Genomic DNA, 21971 nt, shown 5'->3' on the forward strand with positions numbered 1-21971 from the left:
TTTCTAAACTTAATGGTTAAAATTTAAAATGTATTTTCCTGGAAGTCTCAAACTTCTTCCTCATTGTTTAATGTTTATAAGATCCTGACTATTTTAGTTCAAATCCTTCTCATATCTTTCATATAATATATTTTATTTATCATCCCTTTAAATGGGTGTCTTTCCTCCTCTTAGACCAATAACTGTGCTTTCTCCTCTGAAGTCTGCTGTATTATTACCAGCGATGTCCAAATTCTTTTCACAGTCAAAAGGAATAAAATAAGGAAGCACTTTATAAAACTGAACCATTTATCCACCAATTACATAAAATTCACCCAGGTGTCCAGACTGTTAGGTAAAATTTTAATTAAATGAATTAAAAATAATCTTTATTACATGTAACTTTATAACCCTAGTAGAAAGTGACCATTGAGATATTGCTGTAGTCATGATGTATACAATTGTTTCCCTTTTTATTTACCCCGTGAATTAAAGGGTTAAACATGAGGACTGGAGATTGAAAATCTTTTTCCTCTTCAAGTCCCTCCTTATGAAGGTCTGGACTACATGAAAATGGCCGCCACTCCCCTTTACTGAGGTCAAGTAAAGGGAAGTGGCGCCCTCTAGCGTTCACTCACAGCCACTAACGTCGGCGTCACACATATATAGTCGCTTTGAATAGCGCTGAGAAAAGAGGGCGTGGTCTCGTTTCATGTTACCGGTCCTGGGAGGGAATCAGGTGGAATGCTCACACCGGACGTGACGTAACTGGAAGCAGAGAGGAGACATTGATGGTACTGGCAGCAGGTAGTAACATTTATGAGCTCTTATTACATGTCTATGTCTTGTTATTAGTAATTTGATGGTATCTGTCTATACAGTGAATTATAATGCTATAAATAGTGACAGTGAATTATTGTAACCAACTTTCTATTACTACATTGTATGTGATTGTTACTGTCTCCCATAAAGTCTTTGTATAGAGCAGCTTCTGCTCACCCCATAGTTTTATCAATGTATATTGTCTAATAGATGTATTCAGTAATGCATTGTAGCTGAAATCTGAGGGAATTGTTCTTTTATTATTTATCATCTTGCATGTGCTGTAATAATCTGTGATTGCTGATGTCATAGAGGATGTAGTGTGATATATAGAACAGCCCAATGTCCTAATTTCTATGTATGATTACTGCACATAGATACTTGTGGTGAGGCTTCCTGATGCACACCCAAAGGTGCTGCCTTTAGTGGACTGGTGGTGAGTGCCTTTACAGTGGAGGGGTCTGTAGGTGGAGGACATTTGGGAAAGCTAATGAAATATATATAAACATAGGGACACTGTACAAACCCCCCAGCCTGCAATGGAGTAAGAAGTAAAAGTTAGGACCTGACTATTTTGTAATATAAGGCACACAAAGAAAACCCTGCAAAACACATTCATTGCCCTGTAGTCTGTGCTAGCCGCCTAGTTGATTCACACATTATACCAGCCAGGATGTTCAGCATCCATTGTCAGGTTCCCTCATCTTCAGACAGCATGGTGCCACAACCAGCAGGGAGTCCTGGCAGAAACTGAGTGCCCATTCAGCACCCACAAGATTGGCAGTACCAATTGAGCAACAAGAAAGTCTGATTCCCTTACAAGTACCCAATATAGCACATTGGGGGAATCAGGGTGGGAGGGGGCATGGTAAAAGACATCATCCGGAGCTTGCTGGGGGTTACGGTTTCGTCTGGGCTGTTCTGTGCCAGGAGATTCGATAATTGCCTTCTGCTCCATTTTTGAATTGTGAGTTCTAGTTTGTGCACACACTAAGCTTGCTGACACAAGCCTAGAGCCTTGCTGGCAGGACGAAATATAAAGACTGATGAACGATAGACCCTGACACGGGTTTGCCATATGGTACGTGCATTTCAAACTGGTTCTGTTCTCTTGTTTTGCTGTGTTACATGATTGTGTGATAATGATTCTTAAAAAGGGCTCTAGCTCTAGTAGTCCATTCTATTTGTTTTCAGATATTTACCTGGGTGTGTAAATATTTTCACACGTCCGTGGTACTGGAGTGGGGTGATCAGCGGAAAGGTTGCTATAAATATTTGTTTTTATAAAACATAATATGTAAAAATACAATACTCCCATGAATACCAGCTTGTCCCCCTATAAATATATTCACATGTGGTACCATGCATAATACTAGATATGTGCCCATACACAGAATTTACCAGCTTGTGGTCCACACATACCAGTCCTTCATCATACATTGGACCAGCCATGAGCCATACTCAAAATATAACAGTTTGTGCCCCACACATAACATATCGGTGTTGGCCACTATGCATTGTTTTAGCCCTGTTCCTTTACACAGAATATTCTAACCAGTGCCACCAGATTAGTCCTTTCTTTTCATAAATATCCACATGCTGCCAGGGAGCTTTGGGAGGATCCCTGGAGTTCCTCCATCATAGTAACAGAATTGTGTAGATAACGTCCAGATACGAAGAATAGGAAATAACAATTGCGTGTACCGTCCTATAGAGTGACTAGAAAAACCGCTCAGTAAACATCCTGCTCAACTTTTCAGTAATATTCCAAGCACAAAATCGGCCAACTTTTCTCTCCTTCCGTAGATCAAGGATATTTAGATGATTCTTTGCTTGGCCATCCTTTTCTGTTCTTTAGTTATCTGTTTCTTTTTATCTGTTCTTTAGTTATCTGTTTCTTTTTTGTTATCTTTTTGTTATCTTATAAAACGGTAAGACACAAACTAGTTTGTTCTGCATGCAACCTCGATAATTCTTCAAATATTAGGGGTGCCAATCTAGTCTAGCTTTTTTTAAACTCTTAACACATTCAGTATGTGCCTCTGCAATAAGCAGGCAGGTCTCCTACAAGTAAAATCCGGACCAGATTTCATTCTATTAAAAATAAATTAAAGTACTGCATAGTCGCACAACACTGGAAATCGGTACCAAATCAATCATAACTTGTAAAACATAACCTCAGTTCGGAGATTCAAAATCTTGTTCCTTTCCTATTAAAAATGGTGCTAGAATTCCAGTCTTAAAATATTAACAGGGCAAATGGATATACCCTTTAATCATTCTTATTAACCCTTACTTATCTTAAATCATGAGCACTGACCTCATAAATTATTTCTGCTGATGGGAAGGAATTATTGTAGCTACCTCCTTGAAATGTGCAATGTCTTTAAGTTCTCATCTATATATCTCTCCCATAGGACCAAGTTTGCACCAAAAGAATGGAAAGATACATAGATGGTGTGTTTTTAATCTGGAAAGGGTATTATTCATTAACTAGAGGAATTTTTAAAATATATTATTCTGATTGAGAATAGTTTGAAGTTTAATTTGAGTATGATTCAAGAGAGGATGGTCTTTTTGGATTTGGAGATGTACGCAAAATGCTGAGAAGTTAATACTATGACACATTTCAAGGATGCCATCAACTATTTGCGTCCTAACAGCTGTCATGATCCCAGATGGTTTATTTATATTCCGATAGCACAATTTCACAAGATTAGAAAGAACTGCAGCAAACAGAAGATTTTTGAAAAACAGACCTTTGTATGAAATATAGGTTTCAAGACAGGAGTTACGTAGAGCAACATCTCCTTAGCTGTATGAAGAAAATGCAGAATATTAAGCAAGATTAATTAAAGACAAGGATAAAAGTGAACAGAGAAATAATATGCCGATAATACCCTTTGTGACACAGTATACTGAACAAGCACCCCATATAAGGAAGATATTAAATAAATATTGGAGACTCTAGTTAAGATATGATATTGAGGAAAATTCTCCCTCACAAACCTAAAATCATTTTTGTGAGCCTTCAAACTAAAAAGTATCTTGGGCCGGAAAAATATGAATATGAAATCCTTTTGGCTGGGGAAAATAAGGGGAGGATTCTTCCCATGTTCATTGTGTATGGTCTAAAATCTAAGCAATTCAGTTGTAGTAAAAGTGGGAAGTTGAATTCTATAAAAAGGAATATTAACTGCAGCACAAGATAAGTTGTGTATCTTCTGTTGCTTTCAATATGGTAGGTAAGACATCCAGACCCTTAAGAGCAATGATAAGACAGCATATACTTAATGTTGATAAAGGGATTAGGATTCAAGTCTCCAAACATTTTCTGAGTGTTTGTAATAGGAATCCTACTGGGTTGTAATTCATGGGAACATGTAAAGCTGGTAAATAGTGGTGAAGATAGACAGGAGATTTTTATCCCAAAGGATATAGACCGATCAGCCATAACATTAAAACCTACTGCCTAATATTGTGTACGTCCCCCTCATGTCGACAATACAGGTCTGATCCATCAAGGTATGAACCCCACAAGACCTTTGGAGGTGTCCTGTGGTATATGGCTCCGGGATGTTGGCAGCAGATCTTTAAGTCCTGCAAGTTGCGAGGTGGGGTCTCCATGGCTCAGACTTGTTTTTCCAGCAGATGCCACAGATGCTCATGTGGATTGAGATTTGGGGAATTTGGATACCAAGTCAACATCTTGAACTCTGTCATGTTCCTCAAACTTATCCTGAACAGTTTTTGCAGTGTGGCAGAACGCATTATACTGCTGAGAGGCCACTGCCATCAGGGAATACCTTTGCCATGAAATAGTGTACTTGGTCTGCAGCAGTGTTTAGGTAGGTGATATATGTCAAAGTAACATCCACATGAATGCCAGGAACCCAAGGTTTTCCAGCAGAACATTGCCCAGGCCATCAAATGCCTCCGTTGGCTTGACTTCTTCCCATAGTGCATCCTGGTGCCATCTCTTCCCCATGTAATCGATGCATACAGCCGTCCACATGACGTAAAAGAAAACGTGATTCATCATACCAGGCCACCTTCTTCCATTGCTCCATGGTCCTGTTCTGGCGCTCCCGTCCCCATTGTAGGCGCTTTCGGCAGTGGCAGGGGTCAGCATGGGCACTCTGACCGGCTATGTAGCAAGCAGCAATGCACTGTGTGTTCTGACACCTTTCTATCATACCCAGCATTAGCTTTTTCAGCAATTTGTGCTACAGTAGCTCTTTTGTGGGATTGGACCAGACTGGCTAGTTTTCGCTCTCCACGTGCATCAATGAGTCTGGAGTGTCCATGACCCTGTTGCCGTTTCACTGTGTGTCCTTCCTTGGAGTGCGTTTGGTAGGTAATAACCACTGCATACCGGGAACAGCCCACAAGACTTGCCGTCGTGGAGATGCTCTGACCCAGTCGTCTAGCCATCACAATTTGGACCTTGTCAAAGTCACTCAGATCCTTATACTTGCCCATTTTATTTGCTTCCAACACATAAACTTCAAGAACTGATTGTTCAATTGCTACCTAATATATCCCATCCCCTTACAGGTGCCGTTGTAGCAAGATAATCAATGTTACTCGCTGCACTTGTCAGTGGTTTTAATGTGGTTAAATGGTGCATATATTTATACACATACATTCAAGCATCTTCGTATTAGTGTATTTTCAGTATTCTTGTAGAGCTGGGGTAAAGCAAGAAGGAAAACAAAACACAACCGATTTGTGCAACTTGTGATAAAACATATATGGCAGAATCTGAAGGAATGTTTTGTGCTATGTGCAGTTCTCAAAACCAATTTAAGGAGCTTATTGCATGGATAAGAGTCCTTTGTAACTAAGGAAGATTTGTTTATTTTTTGAAAGGTGTTAAAACAAATAGATCTCTAAAAAGCGCCATCAGAGTGGAATTCTCTGGGAATATTAGAATATACTTCTAGGGCCTGATTCATTAAGGATCTTAACTTCTTATTTCAGTCTCCTGAACAAAACCATGTTACAATGCAAGGGGTGCAAATTAGTATTCTGTTTTGCACATAAGTTAAATACTGACTGTTTTTTCATGTTCTATACTGCACCTAGGTCGTCCTTTCGACCGTTCAGACAAGAGGATGACAGAGCATATCAAATTTCACAACAATGATTATTGTATGGAGCAACCCCCAATAACGATAGAGGGCAGAACTTCAAATTTTTCTGAAGTTTGGACCCACCCTATATATTGGATCAGTGGGTATTGGACATTATAGATAGGGCATACAGTCCCCTTCTACGCTCATCTGACATTACCCCTGTGTCCTGAACCAGGACAATTCTGCATTAATTGTGCACATGGATCTCTGCACAATTATACTTGCTTTCATTGGTGACTTAATGATTGTTTCCTCTCTAAAAAGGACAGACAACATTTCTCAGGTGAACATGAAGTTCAAAGAAATTAACTCTACCAGACCCCTCTCCCCCTCCCCCTCCCCACACAGTCACACATGATAATATGGGAGACTCACAAGGCAACCGTCCGTGGCCTAATTATAACGATGGCCTTCAATGAGCGAGCCCCAAAACAGTGCATCTTTGAGCTTGAATTAGCTATCAACACACTCTCTGCAAAACAGCAGTGTTTTCCTAAGCGGGATAACTTAATATCTAAAAGTTCTTACTCTTAAGGGCCAACTCAAGAAGATTCTTTCAAATAAAGTAGCATACGCCCTGCAGTAGCTTTGCCAGAAGTATTATGAGAGGGGTGACAAGCCAGACTCTATCCTGGCCCGAAGCATAAGGTTCAGGAGACCCTGTAGTTGAATAGTCTCTGTAAAAGACTCCTGATAATTGGACCTAAAAAAAAAATTGTGGACTACTTCCAAGAATAAAACTCTAAGTTGTATCATCTGCAAGCTAGCAACCCCTTCCCTAATGATCTCAATGGTAGAATTAAGCATTTCCTAAATCATTGTCACCTACCCTATCTTTCCTTAGCTCAGGTTACCTCCTTTAATGCTGAAATTTCCTCTGAAGAACTTAAACTATTAAGAATCTCAAAAATGCTTCTGCTCCCGGCCTGGTGGCTTCACAGCAATTTACTATAAGACACTTATGTCAGCTTTCACTCTCCTACTGTCAGTAATTCCATTCTTCCTGGCAAGAAGTTTGACCAGGCCACCACCAGAGCAGACATCATTGTAGTCCCTAAAGAGGGTAGAGACCCAAATCTATGTGTTATTTATAGGCCCAGTTCCCTGTTAAATGTTGATCTCAAATGTCTGACTAATAGATTTGGTCACGTCATAACTTAATTAGTACATCCAGATCAAGTGGATTTTTTCCCCAGGCGATGATTGCTTCTCTGGTGGTGGCCCCTAAGCAGAAAATGACTTTGATCGGTTCTTGTGGCCCTTTATGCAAGTTCTGAGTACAGCTGGTATCAGAGGCTCCTTTGTCCCTTGTCGCTCTTTCTTTTTGCTTTGATCGTAGAGCCACTTACAGAAAAAAATCTGTAATAGCCTGAACATTAAGTGAGCATAAGCTTGCTCTTTACGCGGATGACTTTCTCCTTACGACTACCATTCCACACATATCCCTCCCTGTGCTCTGTAGTGAGATCAAGGAATATGGTCGTTTCTCAAATTGTAAAGTTAATTCAGATCAGACAGATGTCCTTGCCCTCAACTCTCTCTCTATGTTCAGCAATGTTCAAAAGAGTCCCTTAAGGTCAAATGGCAACTCCAGTAAATGAAATACCTTCAATTTGTCTAATGAAACATTGACTAACTTTTTTCAGCCAATTTTCCTCAATTGTTTGATACAAGTTGGGATCACAGATATAAAGGTTCCGCTTTTATTATCATTCGATAAATGGATTGGCGTTGTACTGTAAAAACATATATATTGCCTTTTCTATGATAGCGTATGAACACACAGACTTTTGTCTTGGCTAGCCACGAGGATGGAGATGAAGAGATGAATGGTTCAAATTCCAAGAGTGGGGGCTCCGAACCAAGCTTTGTGTGCAACACAAACTTGCTGTGGAATTCCACATAGTAAAGGGGCACCGCTGAAAGAACTATTTCTTGTATATTAATGGAATCTTAATATGAAGTAAGGCATTGCCCCTTAAGATCAAAGCTGGTAAATATCAATTAGGTAATAACTGTTTACTATACACTCTCTTTTGTCTTGAGCCCCATGGTTGTTGCACCTTTCAATAACTTGTTTGAATTTATGGCAGGGGTGAAACAAGCTGTGGAGTTATTTAAGGTGCACACATTGCTGTGCTCTATCTCACTCACTTCTTGATAAATGTTTCCCAAATATGAAAGAGCTTTTCAGTATAAGTGGTTTGAGACATCGCTACACAAAGACGATCCATCCTAAACACAAAAAAATAATTTCTTTTTAAATAGAGTAAGAGTAGGAGAAGCTGTTTGTAAATCATCTTGTGTAATACACATTTTCTAGCCACTGCCAAAATAGTGCACATCAATTTCCTGTTACCTTTAGACATATTTAAGGAGGGATCATTCACTCCATGTACAACACACTTAGTGGTCGGTGGGCTATAGATCAGGAGATAGTCAAAAGCATACTGTTGGACCTGTCTCCAAAAAAGTTTAATTCAAGGACACTCCCCCATACAGTGCATAAAAGAAGCTCCAGAAGAGCCACATTTCACACACATAAGATAAACCCATAACATATTGGTGTTGAGGTGACAAGTATCCCCGTTGGAAAATTTTGAGGAACATGGGCCCTATATGAACTGGCTGAAATTGTAGTATAGGAATAAGATAAAGGTTTAAGAAATCAGTAAATAGAGAGGTTTGGAAAAGTCATAAGCCAGCGAGATACACCAGAGGAGACTGTCTTATGGTCTACAAAGAAGTTGATAGAGTAAAGAAATAGCACCCGGGTATATAATGGTTATAATACATTGTAATAATACATTGTCAAGATTATTGGACCAATGCCTTGGAGATAATTGAGAAGATACTATAGAAGCATAATGTTGAATTGGTAAAAGGCAAACCAATGTGTCCCTGGTGTATCGTATTTAGGCAAAAATGTAATGGACATTACAGGTTTGTGATCGATGAGATTCATTAGAGAGTGAACAGTACAAATATCTAATTTGCATCACATGGATAATGTATAATATGTGTGTCTGTGATATAGATATATAGATATATAGATATAGATAGATATATATATATATATATATATATATATATATATCTCACAATCTATCTATAATCTAAAAGCCTAGCGGCGTGTGTTAGTCTGTGTGTGGAAAAAACTACCGGGTGACAGAGTGCTCAAGCTGCAGCGCCACCTGCTGGGCGGAGTTATATACTACACTGACCTACTAAATTCTTAGCATTATCTAATATATATAAAAGTAAAAGCCTAGCGGCGTGTGTTAGTGTGTGTGTGGAAAAAAACGATTTTCTCAGAAAGGGCTCATCCAATTGACCTGAAAATTGGTATACTGACATTACTTGACAAAAAAATTAGAATAGTGAAGTCAGTTAACTTCCATCTTCCCCCCGTGGGAAGGGTAGTAAAGGCTAAATTTACGAGTTGAGGGCTCAAACTCATTTTCGTGAGGTAATTTTACCTCATGAACACACATTAAAAAGGGCGCTTGCGTCAGGAAGTAACGCTCTTCCCCTGAGGAGGCCTGGGTTAGGCCCAAATGCATGACAAGAACCTTTTTAAGACCTTAAGTAGCTTGATTTGACTAGAATGCATGAGTATCATGCATGTGTTAACTTGTATGTGTGTATATATATATATATATATATATATATATATATATATATATATATATATAATCTCACAGAAACACACAAAATACTGTGCAAATGTTTTAGACAGGTGTATAAAAAATATGTGGGTAAGCTTTCAAAAATAGAAGCATTAATAGTTTATCAACTAACAAAATGCAAAGTGAATGAACAGAAGAGAAATCTAAATCAATATTTGGTGTGACCACTCTTTGCCTTCAAAACTGCATCAATTCTTCTAGTTACACTTGCACAAGTTTTTGAAGGAACTTGGCAGATAAATTATTCCAAACATCTTGAAGAACTAACCACAGATCTTCTGTGGACGTAGGCTTGCTCAAATCCTTCTGTCTCTTCATTTAATCCCAGACAGACTTGATGATTAACCTGGATTTCCCATACTTTTTGAGACCTCTATACAGAGTAGAGGATTTAAAGGTACTTTAGCATTTATTGGTCGGACTATAACACTGAATAGGAAAGGCCGTTTTTCTCCATATGTGAATAGTGGGACCTATCAAGCAGCACTAGTTACATTCGAAGCTGGGACATTTATCTCCCTAAAAGTGCCAGTGAAGGATTCCCTGGAGGAATATAATTTATATTCTTTTTGACTTTATTATCTAGACTGCATAATTCAATATTCGTTGTGCTGGAACTATTTTAGAAGTCGTTATTTATTGCTATTTCTGTTGAAGCACATTGATTCTTTTTTGTTTAGTGGTGTTATTGTATTTCTATTGTGTGTTTATTTGAGTTTGTTTGTTTTTTGTTTGTTTTGTTTTTAAATTTATTTATTTTTATACATTATTATTAGAGACGAGCCCCTTCCTTATCTTTAAAATATTGTGTCATAGTTTAGTATAAGGGGTATAATAATCTTCACAGCGCTTTTTTTCTTCTATGTTTTTGTATGTGGTACTTATGTGCAGGGTTTTCAATGGGCCCTGATTTAGTTGCAGTGTGATTAATGCCCGTTGTATGTATATACTCTATTCTTATTGTAAGTGCCTTTTTTACTTTTGGAGTATTCCATTCTGTCTACTAGTGCCGAAGTTGTTGTTTCCCCCCCCCCCCCTGTTTTTGGGAAATTAGTTGTTATATACTGATTATTTGGTTCTTTATGTCCCCAACTCCATTGCTTGGGTACATCCGATAATAAAGGCTGCCATGGATGAGTGAAGGGAAAAATGCGAATGATCTCACCATTTATTCCATTTCCTTTAAAGTACTCCATGGCAGCCCAGTATATTCCCAGCCAGGTTGTTATTTATTTGTTTTTATAGGCTTCAGAAGACAGCTTGGTAAGTACTCAAATGACTTGGGGGGAACAAGGAGAGGAGCTGGCATATATTCCTTCTGAAGCGTTTTTGTTTGACCTGTCTGTAGCTAAACAAAACAATAACAAACCGTAGTAAGGCTGCCATGAAGTACTTGGAGGAAAAGGAATTAACTGGGAGAGTTCGCAATTTCCCTGATCATTCTTCTGGTGTTTTATGCGGAAGTGGCCATGTTCTTCAGTTTCCACCTTTCTTGCCAATACGATGTCCACTTTTCTTATCATCCAAGGTATTGTTTACTTTGTCACAGTACCAATTTGAACAAGAAATCCTAGATCCATGGCTTCCTCTTTGTGGTCTGGGCCTCGCAGGTGTATATGGGTAGAGTGGCTGTTTTTTCATCATTCTTATTCTTTCATGATGCTACCCAGAGGTTAAGGTGGGTCTCAATCGGCATACCGGGCAGGATCTCCCTTGTCCATTACATAAACCAGTACAGAATACCAAGATAGTTTGAGGCTATATTCATGCTTAATAAATAAAGTTAAAAGATTAAGGTCCCACCCTCATCTTCTTTCACAATTTGTTGTGATCCTTTCTACTAGAACCAAATTTCACTGTGCCAGGGCAGACCACAGATGACTTTGAGACACCACAAACAAGAACATGATTTGTAGATAAGGTCCCAAGTAATTTTGGGCCTGCCTAGAGCTGTATCATTCCACTGGGTCTTCCCACTGACATTATTATTTTAATTTAAGATACCAGTACCGTAACGCTTGGAGCTTTGACTTTGTAATATAAATAAATGTACCAAATATAGGTGGGCCCTTTATTACAATCTGTTGCAGCCTTCTTTGCCAAATTGTTTTTAAGTATATTTCTATCAGGCATATCGCCGCACAGAGAAAGTGGATATCCTGACAGAGATACGGGAGTGTTAAGTGAAATTTTAAAAGTAAGAGAAACATCAATAGTTACCGACTGCAACATTTTACATAACTAATCTCAAGTTATAATAATTTGCTCTTAAATAGATTCACACAACTAAGATTACTCATATGTTCTCTATTTCTATCTACAGTCATTTTGCCTCTACTAATTTCAACCAAAGGACTTTAATTCTTCATGATGGACAAAGACAGGAGTCACAAGACTGAGAGGATATTAAATCTCACTCTGGAGATCATCTACCTGCTGACTGGAGAGGTGAGGGATTCTGGGAATGTCATATTTCGGGATTTCAAGTAACAATGTCATAATTTGATGGATGTACATTAGTGTGTTTAATAGAATTAGCAGACTAATGTGACACAGATAAATACAGTTAATATAAAGAAAGTGTCCATGATCCTATATTCAGAGAGGAAAGATGTGATCACTGGACTCATATGTCTTATTAAACAGAATTACACAGTAGCGAAGACAACATCTGGTGAGTGTGTGACACACAGTAGCCGTCCCCATGTTTCAGGAGGATTGAAAAGGACCCAGAACCCCATCACGGTGCCTCCACCTCACTCACTGATACTTGAGCAAAACGGTGACCAGAAGATTCTAGACCTTGCCAACAAGATCATTCAGCTGCTGACTGGAGAGGTGATTGCTGGGAATGGGACATTATACAGTAACACCAGGGGATGTGTCTGGGTGATGACTGTATCATTGTGTGTGTCAGGTTCCTATAAGGTGTCAGGATGTCACTGTCTATTTCTCCATGGAGGAGTGGGGGTATCTAGAAGGACACAAGGGTCTGTACAAGGACGTGATGATGGAGAATCACCGGCCCCTCACATCACTGGGTAAGAGGAGACTTTTATTGAGATGCAGAGAGCAGTTTTGATGGTCTCCTTCATATACACATGATCTGATAATCACGTATAAACAATGTAATGAGTCACTTTTTTTTTTCCTACAGATGGATCCAGTAACAGTGATACCCCAGAGAAAAATCACAGTATCCCGGAGGATTATCAGGTAGATAGAATTCAGGATTTTGCCAAATACTGAAATACCAAACTGTCTTTCCACTATATGGTCTGTAGAGAAATTGTATGGGCCTTATCATTAAAGGCAGTCTCCACTTTTGGAAAACACGTTAATTAAATTGTCCATCCATATATAGAACATTAAGGTGTCCCTCTGTCAGGACACCATGTTATCTGAAGCTGGGTTAAGTGCATGTTTGTGTTATGAACAGACTTTGTTCGCCAATGACAAGGGGCAGAGTTGTCGGTCTCTTGTCAGCAGGCAGATGAGGGATTTGCATGGCGGGGTAACCCACCTAGTTGCTATACATAGGTAACAGATTTAGGCAGGGGTTCTTAATAGGCTAACTCTTTAAATCAGACATTTTTATTATGATTTAGAGTGAAGATTTGAGTGATATTACAGTAGAAGTTATAGATGAAGATACATATATGAGGGGTGATCAGCAGTGTAAGGAGGAGCAAATCCCTACAGAAATCTGCACAGGTGAGTAATAAAAAGTCACACGTTGTCCTTGTTCAATCACTATAACAGTCTTATTCTATACCCTCCGTCGTCAGTACAAAGTAATGGCTAAAAGTTTCCTTGCAATGAGGGGGTCTTCAGTCCCTATTAGACAGCTGCTCAAATCATATCATTGTGAGCTGCCAGTCAAGAGATCTGACTAGTCTCCACACACTCTGGTGTTTTGCATACATCTCAGCATCTGATTTGATCTGATACTTATCTGTGTAGAGCTTTATCCAGACACACCATAGTGATTCTTCAGTCCCACTTATGCCTTCTGTTTGTTGTTGCTATCACAGCTGCTTTCTCCCTCTCTCCCTTTTTTTTTTTCTGTACTCCAGCAGATGAAAACAGCAGGAACACCTCAGAAGAACAACTCCTCTCATCTGCAGATTATGAAATTGATAGTGATATCGCACAAGGTTCTCCAGGGGAGGAGCCCAGTAATCCAAATATACATAAAGTAGTTCTCAGTTCAGATATATCATCTGATCCCTTTAATCATATGGACAATTCTCCTGATAACTTGGAGATTGTAACTCATAGTACAGCTCCTGGAGGTGGTACAATACTATCCTATTCTGAATGTGACAAATGTTTTACTCAGAATTCAAAATGTATATTACATCAAAGAAGTCTCAAGGATGAGAAACCTTTTCCATGCTTTGATTGTGGGAAATGTTTTATACGAAAGTCAGATCTTATTAAACATCAGATAATTCACAGACGCAAAGAGCAATTTCCATGCCCTGATTGTGGGAAATGTTTTACAAATCAACCTGACTTTGTTAACCATCAGGTAATTCACGCAGGTGAGAGAGCTTTTCCATGTTCAGCTTGTGGAAAATGTTTTGCATATAAAACTGTCCTTATCAGACATCAGAGAACTCACTCAGGTGAGAAACCATTTACATGTTCTGAGTGTGGAAAGTGTTTTATACAGAAAACACATCTTGTTAACCATCAGCGAATTCACACAGGTGAGAAACCATTTACATGTTCTGAGTGTGGAAAGTGTTTTACACAGAAGGCAGATCTTATTAAACATCAGAGATTGCACACAGGTGAGAAGCCATTTACATGTTATGAGTGTGGGAAATGTTTTACAAAGACATCTGATTTTGTTAGACACCAGTGGAGTCACACAGGTGAAAGACCTTTTCAGTGTACAGCTTGTGGAAAATGTTTTGCCTATAAAACCGTTCTTGTTAATCATCAGAGAATTCACACAGGTGAGAAACCATTTTCTTGTTCGGAATGTGGGAAATGTTTTAGGCAGAAAACACATCTTAGTACCCATCAGAGAATTCACACAAGTGAGAAGCCATTTATATGTTCTGAATGTGGAAAATGTTTTACATATAAATTGGCTCTTGTGAAACATCAGAGTTTTCACACAGGTTAGACGCCTTCTCCATGTTCTGAATGTGGGAAATATTTTACAAAGAAATCTGATTTAGTTAAATATTGGACACTGCACACAGTGTAAAAGTAATTTCCTGGTTGTAGGAATTTAAGATCAAGATATCATTAAATATAGTGTATTGCTTCTCCCCTATTATTGTTGTTATAGTATGTTTTTCATTTTGTTAAAAATTTTTCAAATATAATACGGTTTGCTTGATCATTTATGTATTCTTTAATTTGTAGTAAATGTCTACAGGAAAGATTCCTGGAAACATGGCCACCTACACATGATGATAATATTTGTTTATACCGTTTTGTGTTTTGATGTCTTCACATTGTGTCATAAGCTATGATGTCATAAACAAAATGTAACGCAAAACAGGTTCTCAGTTTAGGTTATATAGTTAAAACTTAATAACATTATAGAGTACTGATACCTTCCAAGAGTTGCATCAACAACCAGTCATGGTTCCGAAAACAGCCACCAGGATCTACACTGTCAACAATAAGTGCAGCGCAAATGGTGATATTCAAAATACAATAGCAAAAAACAAATGAAGCCTTCTCCGGAATAAATTGGCATGAGAAATTATGCCCAATTGTATAAATGTCAGGGGAAAATCAATGCAATAATCTTGCATATAGTTTTGTGAAAGTATGAGTCAGAATAGAGCCATCTTGTACACTAGAGCCCCAGCCCAAGAACCTCAAACACATAGGAGACCATAGCTTAATGCGGGTGGAGCTCCTTAATATTCCAGCTAAGGGACCAAATTGATGAGAATTTGACTGGAGAGTCAGAGATGATATAGGATATGTTTAATTTTATATACGAACCAAACTTTCTATGGATATAACACAGTAGAACCATTTTGATGTACTAAAAACTTGACTGGGAAGCCCAGTATATATAGGTGATGTTTGCCTTCCTGAGTTTCAAGGTGATTGGCTGGAACAATCTTCTCTTGCAATAATTGCAGATCACTGAGCACATCAGTAGTGGATGAAGATGACCTGACTGGTTTTAGAATATTATTTTTGACATAAAGTGCATTCGAAGGAGTATGTCTCCGGGTGTATCTGGTGGTGCCTGTCTGGGCTTAGGTAGTCTGAGGATACAATCAAGAAGTAAATCGATGTCAGACTCTGCGGGTAATAGTTTCTTGAAAGGAGATGTAACAAAGACGTAGAGACTGGCATTATCTACAGATTCCGGAACCCTCAAATTTTATTGTTTCTTCTAGATCTATCTTCAGTATCAATGCACTTTGTCCTGAATAGTTTTGAGTGCAGTAATGAGCTTGCTATGGAAAGCAACCAGCTCTTCCATTTTGGATTCCACATGACCTGTTCTTTTCCCTACCTCTGTGATCTCCAGTTTAATTTCCTTCAGAGAGATCTGAAGTTCAGATGTGAGCTTGGCTTTAAGAGTTGCTAATAGCTGCTTCATTGTTCTAACAATCACTGGTCCGTCCAAAGGGCTGTCCAATGCTGCAGCACTCTCAAAGTGAGTCTTTAATGAGGGAAAATAGAGAACATTCATCTGTTTGTGTATTTGTGGTGATGACACTGAGTCTTTTTAATGGGAGGTGATTGCGGGGGAAAGAAATGTACTGGAGGAACAGTCTTAGTGATTTTCTGTTTCTAAGGGCCCATTGCCAAATTTAAGTAAGATAAATGTTAGGGCGATTTAAATAAGCTGATTATGTTTACTCCAGGTAACGTTATCAGATAGTCCTATTACATCAGGAAGGTACGTGTGTTATTCACAGCATATTACAAATGGCATAGAGCGTTGTTACTTTCACTGCATAGAAGTTGCTTATTGTTATTACTTAATCATCTTATCAGGATAGGTAGATTTGGATCAAATTATATTACATAGTCCCAGGTAATTAGTGGGTTTCTAGAGCCCTCTGGTGGTAACCTTGAGAATGATGGGTTAGTTATAGGAAACAGAGCCAGCATATATATAATGAATAACTGGGGTCCTTTTATCACTGCCAGGTATGATAATGCAGATCTTCCTGGGTTCAAAGTGAATGTCACACCAGTGTTTGGTAAGATTAAACAGGTGCTTATTAGGTTACTCCAATCTGCTCAAAAACAAGATGGCGGGTGTGAGCAAGAATTCCTCTGCTGTAAGGACTCCATAGGCATTCGGATATTTTAATTCACTTCAGAGCTACTAAATAAGTGGTAGGGAGCTGGGTTTACAAACTCTCATTGCTTTGTGCACAATGTAGTCTGTGCAGAGTAACGGAGGGCGCCTGATGGGTGTCGGGGGCAATACCACCAGTCATCCTCTGGCAGATTAAACGTGTCAGGTAGAATGTTGAGCACATCTAGGTCTAGGTCCCATGTAAATATATAGGGGACCAATAAGGCACAGCGGGATACTGTACTGTTACCTTGATAACCAACACAATGGCTATGTAATTGTGACAAAATGGACTGTCCCAGGCCCGTTCTGCCAGTGTTCTACGATAATCACCAGGGCTCCTGAGTAATGAACGTAACCAAGATTGCTATGTCTCAGGAACAGGGTTAAGTGGTAAGATATTGTTCTAATCAGGGCCAGGTGTGATGTTTTATTCTGGGGCCAGTCACTTCCTGTAAAGACACGAAGGACAGAAAGATGGGAGCAGCTGGAACCCCTCTGATGGCACAAATGACTAGAAGGGGTTAAAACAGGGAGTGACTGGCTATCACCCACCATCACCATAGGTTTAATTACATCAAGATCCCATTGTTCTCCCCTATGATTGAGTCAGACATTGTGGCATGAAAACAGCAAGCTTGGTCCTGAGACATGACTACTCTCTTGTACAGACCTTCTTTGTACTCTACCAATCAGGGATTACCTTTTCCTAAGACCATCCTTTGCAGGAGGATGCAAGAGAGCTCCGTGTGTGTGTGTGTGTGATTGCTTCTGAAAGCTACTGGCATTGGAGTCTCTACTTTTGCCAGTGTGCTGAGGATTGTGCCTGGGAGTTTTGTGGCTACTAGATTACACACTCGTGGCTACTGAGACACAGGCTTTCTTCCATTTTACACATCCAACAAAGCATGTATTCTAAACTTCCACATATATTTCACACCAATATACACCTCACAAACTCCAGCTTTGTCAGTTCAGATTCCATATCACAAAACTATACATATTCCATTCAAACACCCTATTCTTGATTCTCTGTGTTCTATAAATTGAATGTGCGGCATTGCAGGAGTTCACAAGAACATGGCATGTGGGCCATTTTGAAAGCATGGAAGGATTAAACTACATATTTTTTATTGTCTGCATACAAACTCATGTTCAAAATCCACACTGTCAGTAAACTTGATTGAGCAGTTGTAGATGAGTGAGATGTCCCTGTCCTCTCTGTAAGCTGTGGTCAGACAGGCACTGACTCCTCACTTGATGATGTCACTTGGTGCCATGCTCCTCTTCTTTCCGTACACACTGTGTGCGGCCAGTATCAGAACACTGAGCCTTCACAGGTGGCCGTTAAATGTCAGATGTGTGCACAGTGCGTCTGATGCGGACACAATCATTCTTACAAAGATCAAAAGATGATCTAACCGGCAGAGGTCTGAGAGAGGGGTCCGGGATTATCAGTGGGCAATGGGCCCCTTAGCAAATCCGTTACTATCGTACCCTCTGTACCACCCTGATGGCAGCTCTGCGTTGAGTTATCTTTCCTGGTAGTAGTGGGTGATGAGGTGCCATGGGAGTGATCCCTGTGGTGAGTGCTTCAATTGCCCTAATACTTATAAGTATTGCTGGTAAAACTGATACCCAAGTAGATCCCTTCTCTAACAATATCTAGGGCCATCTGGGTCTTGATAGTCCTAATTATGTGCTCTACTGTTCCTGCTGACTGAAAATAAAAAGGTACATTAAATATCTCCTTTATGTTCAGAAGTTAACATTGCAAATACAATGGATCCTCTGATCAGACTCGATGATCCTAGAAATGATACAAAGTCTCCCAAAGGACTCATGTTGTAGTGACAGTCATTCATTATTGGAATGGCTTCTACCTCTGCAGAAGGAACACTGTCTCAGAAGCTCCAAACAGACCCAACACCTGCAAAAGGGCTTCCAAAACACTGAGCACCAGTGGAGAAAACCTTGCTCCAACACAGACTTTCTCCACTACAAACTGAATGTCTTTCTACCATAGTACTCACTCTCTTGCCAAGCAAACCTACCTTAAGTCCCTAATATTTACCAAGTCTATCAACCCTTGTATTCTTTGCTATCTTCAACTCACTTCTATGCCCACACTGCTCTTGACTTTGCCACCTATTTTAAAGGCAAAATCAATGTTATCTGTCAAGAAATCTTTCAATAGATACATTATCCTACACTCCCCTACCCCTATTTACTCATTTCTTTCTCTACTGTTACTGTGTTCAGGATCTTTGTACTCCTTCCTTTCTTTTACCCCTCAACCGGCCTTTGACCCTATTCCCTCTATCTTCTCCTTTCCCTCGCCCCCAATGCTTGCCCACATCTAGCTCACCTTTCAATCTGTCCCTCTTCACTGGCACTTTACCATCTGTCTGAAAACATGCCCAAATCTCTGCTATCCTCAAGAAACACCTCTCTCATCCCTATCTCTCTTCCCAACTACTGGGATGGTATTTGTGTGTGTGTGTGTGTGTGTGTGTGTGTGTGGTTACTAATGTAATGTAGGGGCTATGAATGTAATGTGGATGTACATGGGGGGCTATTAATGCATACTAGTATGACTAGAAAGAACTTTGAGTGAAGTATTGAAAATAAGACACTTAAAGAACAAGATTCCATACAGGATTAGATTGGGATAACCTGAGAGGAATCGAAAGAACCATGTGGGGTTACATCATCTACTGAACAAAGATTATACAATTTATAATTCAGAATTGTAGACGATTTAACTAAAAATACTAATAAAACTTAGGATGAAAAGAAAGCTTTACACAGAAGTCTACAAATACTATTAAAAAAAAACAAGTTCTTTTTTCAGTACCTACGGATCAGGAAGGAATAGGAGACTTCTGGACTGTACTGGACTTAAGAAAACTCAATCAGGGCTCTATTTAAGAAGTGGTGAAGAGCCAAAATGCCAGACTAAATGCTGGCAAAAGGCTATTTTGACACTTGTTCTTACTTATCAATGGATTAACTGTGGAAAAATCATAGATGTATCTACTCGTGACATACGTATATACTAGACTTTGGCCTATGTTTTAGCCTTATTCAACAGACTGCACCAGTACCTACTATTTGTTACTAGCAACACTGGATTATAGAATTGTTCTTTATTTATCTGCATTAATATTTGCTCTGCATCAGTGGTCAAAGTGGGAAATTAGAAGTGCTGGTATGTAAAATGAAGACCATGGCTGGGGGCCTGGTGTCTGCCTAGCCCCCAGAACATTTAGGGATTTTGATAGTGTGAAATTGATTTTAGATGCCTTTTAAAACACCTCTTGTCACCAGCTGACAAACTCAAATCATGTACACAAGAGAGAATAGTGTCAATACTGACCTCCCTATAACTATCAGCTAGGTAAGTACAATAATTATGTCAGGTATAATGACAGCTAGGTACTCTTCCCCCTATAATAATCAGCCCTGTATGATGACAGGTAAGTGATTTCCGTTTATTTATACTTTTACTTTCTTTTCTTAAATTCTGTTCCAGTTCACTTGTGTGGTGCCGCAAAGGATAACATTAAAAAAAAAAAACAACTTGGTTAATGTTATATGGAAGACTCAAAAAGGTAAAACAATGTTTTCTCATGTGAAAAGTCTAAAAGCACCGTGAACACCAGGTAACAAAATAATTATTTTTATTTAAGCTAATAATGATCCTCAATATGATGACAAGCCCATCACTATGCTTTTTAAACAGCCAAGTTGATTTGTATAAATAAGCAACTGCTGTTATCAAAGTTAGGCCAGCTGTTGTTCTCCACAGCTGCTGTGACCAACACGTCTCAACTCTGACTGGTAGTGAATGCTGGGCTCTTATAGAGCTTGAATACACTGTTTATCTACCCACTGATCCAAATATTCTGTGTCGGTGTGACGCAGTCAACCAGGAGTCTTTAACTTGCAGTCCTCACTGGCTCTGTGCCCGGTCTCCGATCGGAGCTCTTCCACATGTGGCTTTCTTTTTCCCCATTACTTCTACATTCAGCTACAGTTATACTGGAAACTACATTATTATTATTAATTTTTATTTATAGGGCGCCACAAAGTATCTGTAGTGCCATACAATGACAAACAATGGCACAGTACAAGGTGAAACAGCACAGTACAAGTAACAGTAAGCACTATAACTCTGGGAGCTCAAAGCACAGCTAGAGATAAAGGGTGGGGGGTAGTCAGTACAGGCTGGTAACTTAAGCCCAAAAGGGTGGGCGCGGATGACAGGTTAAGAGCCACTGAGAGGAACAGAGAGAAGCGAGAAGAATTGGAGGGCAGAAGGTCCGAGAGAAGGTGGGCTGAGTAGCTGGAGAGCAAAGTTAAAAGTGGTGGAAACAGGAGGCAGGAGAGCCCTGCTCAAAGGAGCGTACAATCTAAAGGGAGGGGAAGACAGACAGACATAAGGGGAGAAGGGAAGAGAGGGAGAGGTAGCCTACAGGTGTTAGGTTAGGCAGGTGACTGGAAGGCTTTTAAGAAAAGGTGGGTTTTTAATGTTAGTTTGAAAGAGGACAGATTAGGGGATGTTCTGATGGAGCGAGTGAGGGAGCTGTAGGGGAAGGGGAGCCAGTGGAGGGCTTGGTAGAGTAGGGAGACAGATGTGGAACGACGAGAAAAAAAGATGAGCCAAGCAGCAGCGTTGAGTACAGATTGAAGAGGAGCGAGATGAGAGAGGGGGAGGCCAATAAGGAGACGGTTGCAGTAGTCCATGCGGGAGATAATCAGAGAGTGGTTGAGAGATTTGGTGGCATCCTGGGAGAGGAAGGGCAGAATGCGTGCAATATTGTGTAACTGGAAGAGGCAGGATTTGGCAAGAGAGTGAATGTGAGGGGCAAAGGAAAGAGAAGTCGAGGATGATGCCCAAGCAGCGAAGTTGGGGAACAGGAGAGAGAGAGAGGAATTGTCGACAGTGATGGAGGGGAAGGAGGTACAAGAGGGAGGAAAGACAATGAGTTCGGTTTTAGCAAGATTGAGTTTAAGAAATCTAGAGGACATCCAGGA

The 21971-nt window shown here is 39.6% G+C and overlaps 1 protein-coding gene across 2 annotated transcripts; it reads left to right on the forward strand.

Moving 5' to 3' along the window:
- The first annotated feature begins 713 nt into the window (after positions 1–713).
- LOC142159875 (uncharacterized) lies at positions 714–15611 on the forward strand. Of its 2 annotated transcripts, none has more exons than XM_075214720.1 (7): positions 714–786; positions 11952–12076; positions 12275–12466; positions 12546–12669; positions 12786–12844; positions 13237–13342; positions 13705–15611. In XM_075214720.1, exons 2-7 carry the CDS (start codon positions 11996–11998, stop codon positions 14766–14768), a joined length of 1626 nt encoding a protein of 541 aa, XP_075070821.1. In that variant the 5' UTR covers positions 714–786; positions 11952–11995; the 3' UTR covers positions 14769–15611. The 2 variants fall into 2 exon arrangements, with proteins under 2 accessions (XP_075070821.1, XP_075070822.1); XM_075214721.1 differs by having other exon boundaries at positions 13708–15611.
- The last annotated feature ends 6360 nt before the right edge of the window (positions 15612–21971 follow it).

The sequence above is a fragment of the Mixophyes fleayi genome, chromosome 6 (assembly GCF_038048845.1).
Source record: "Mixophyes fleayi isolate aMixFle1 chromosome 6, aMixFle1.hap1, whole genome shotgun sequence".
Lineage (NCBI taxonomy): Eukaryota > Metazoa > Chordata > Amphibia > Anura > Limnodynastidae > Mixophyes > Mixophyes fleayi.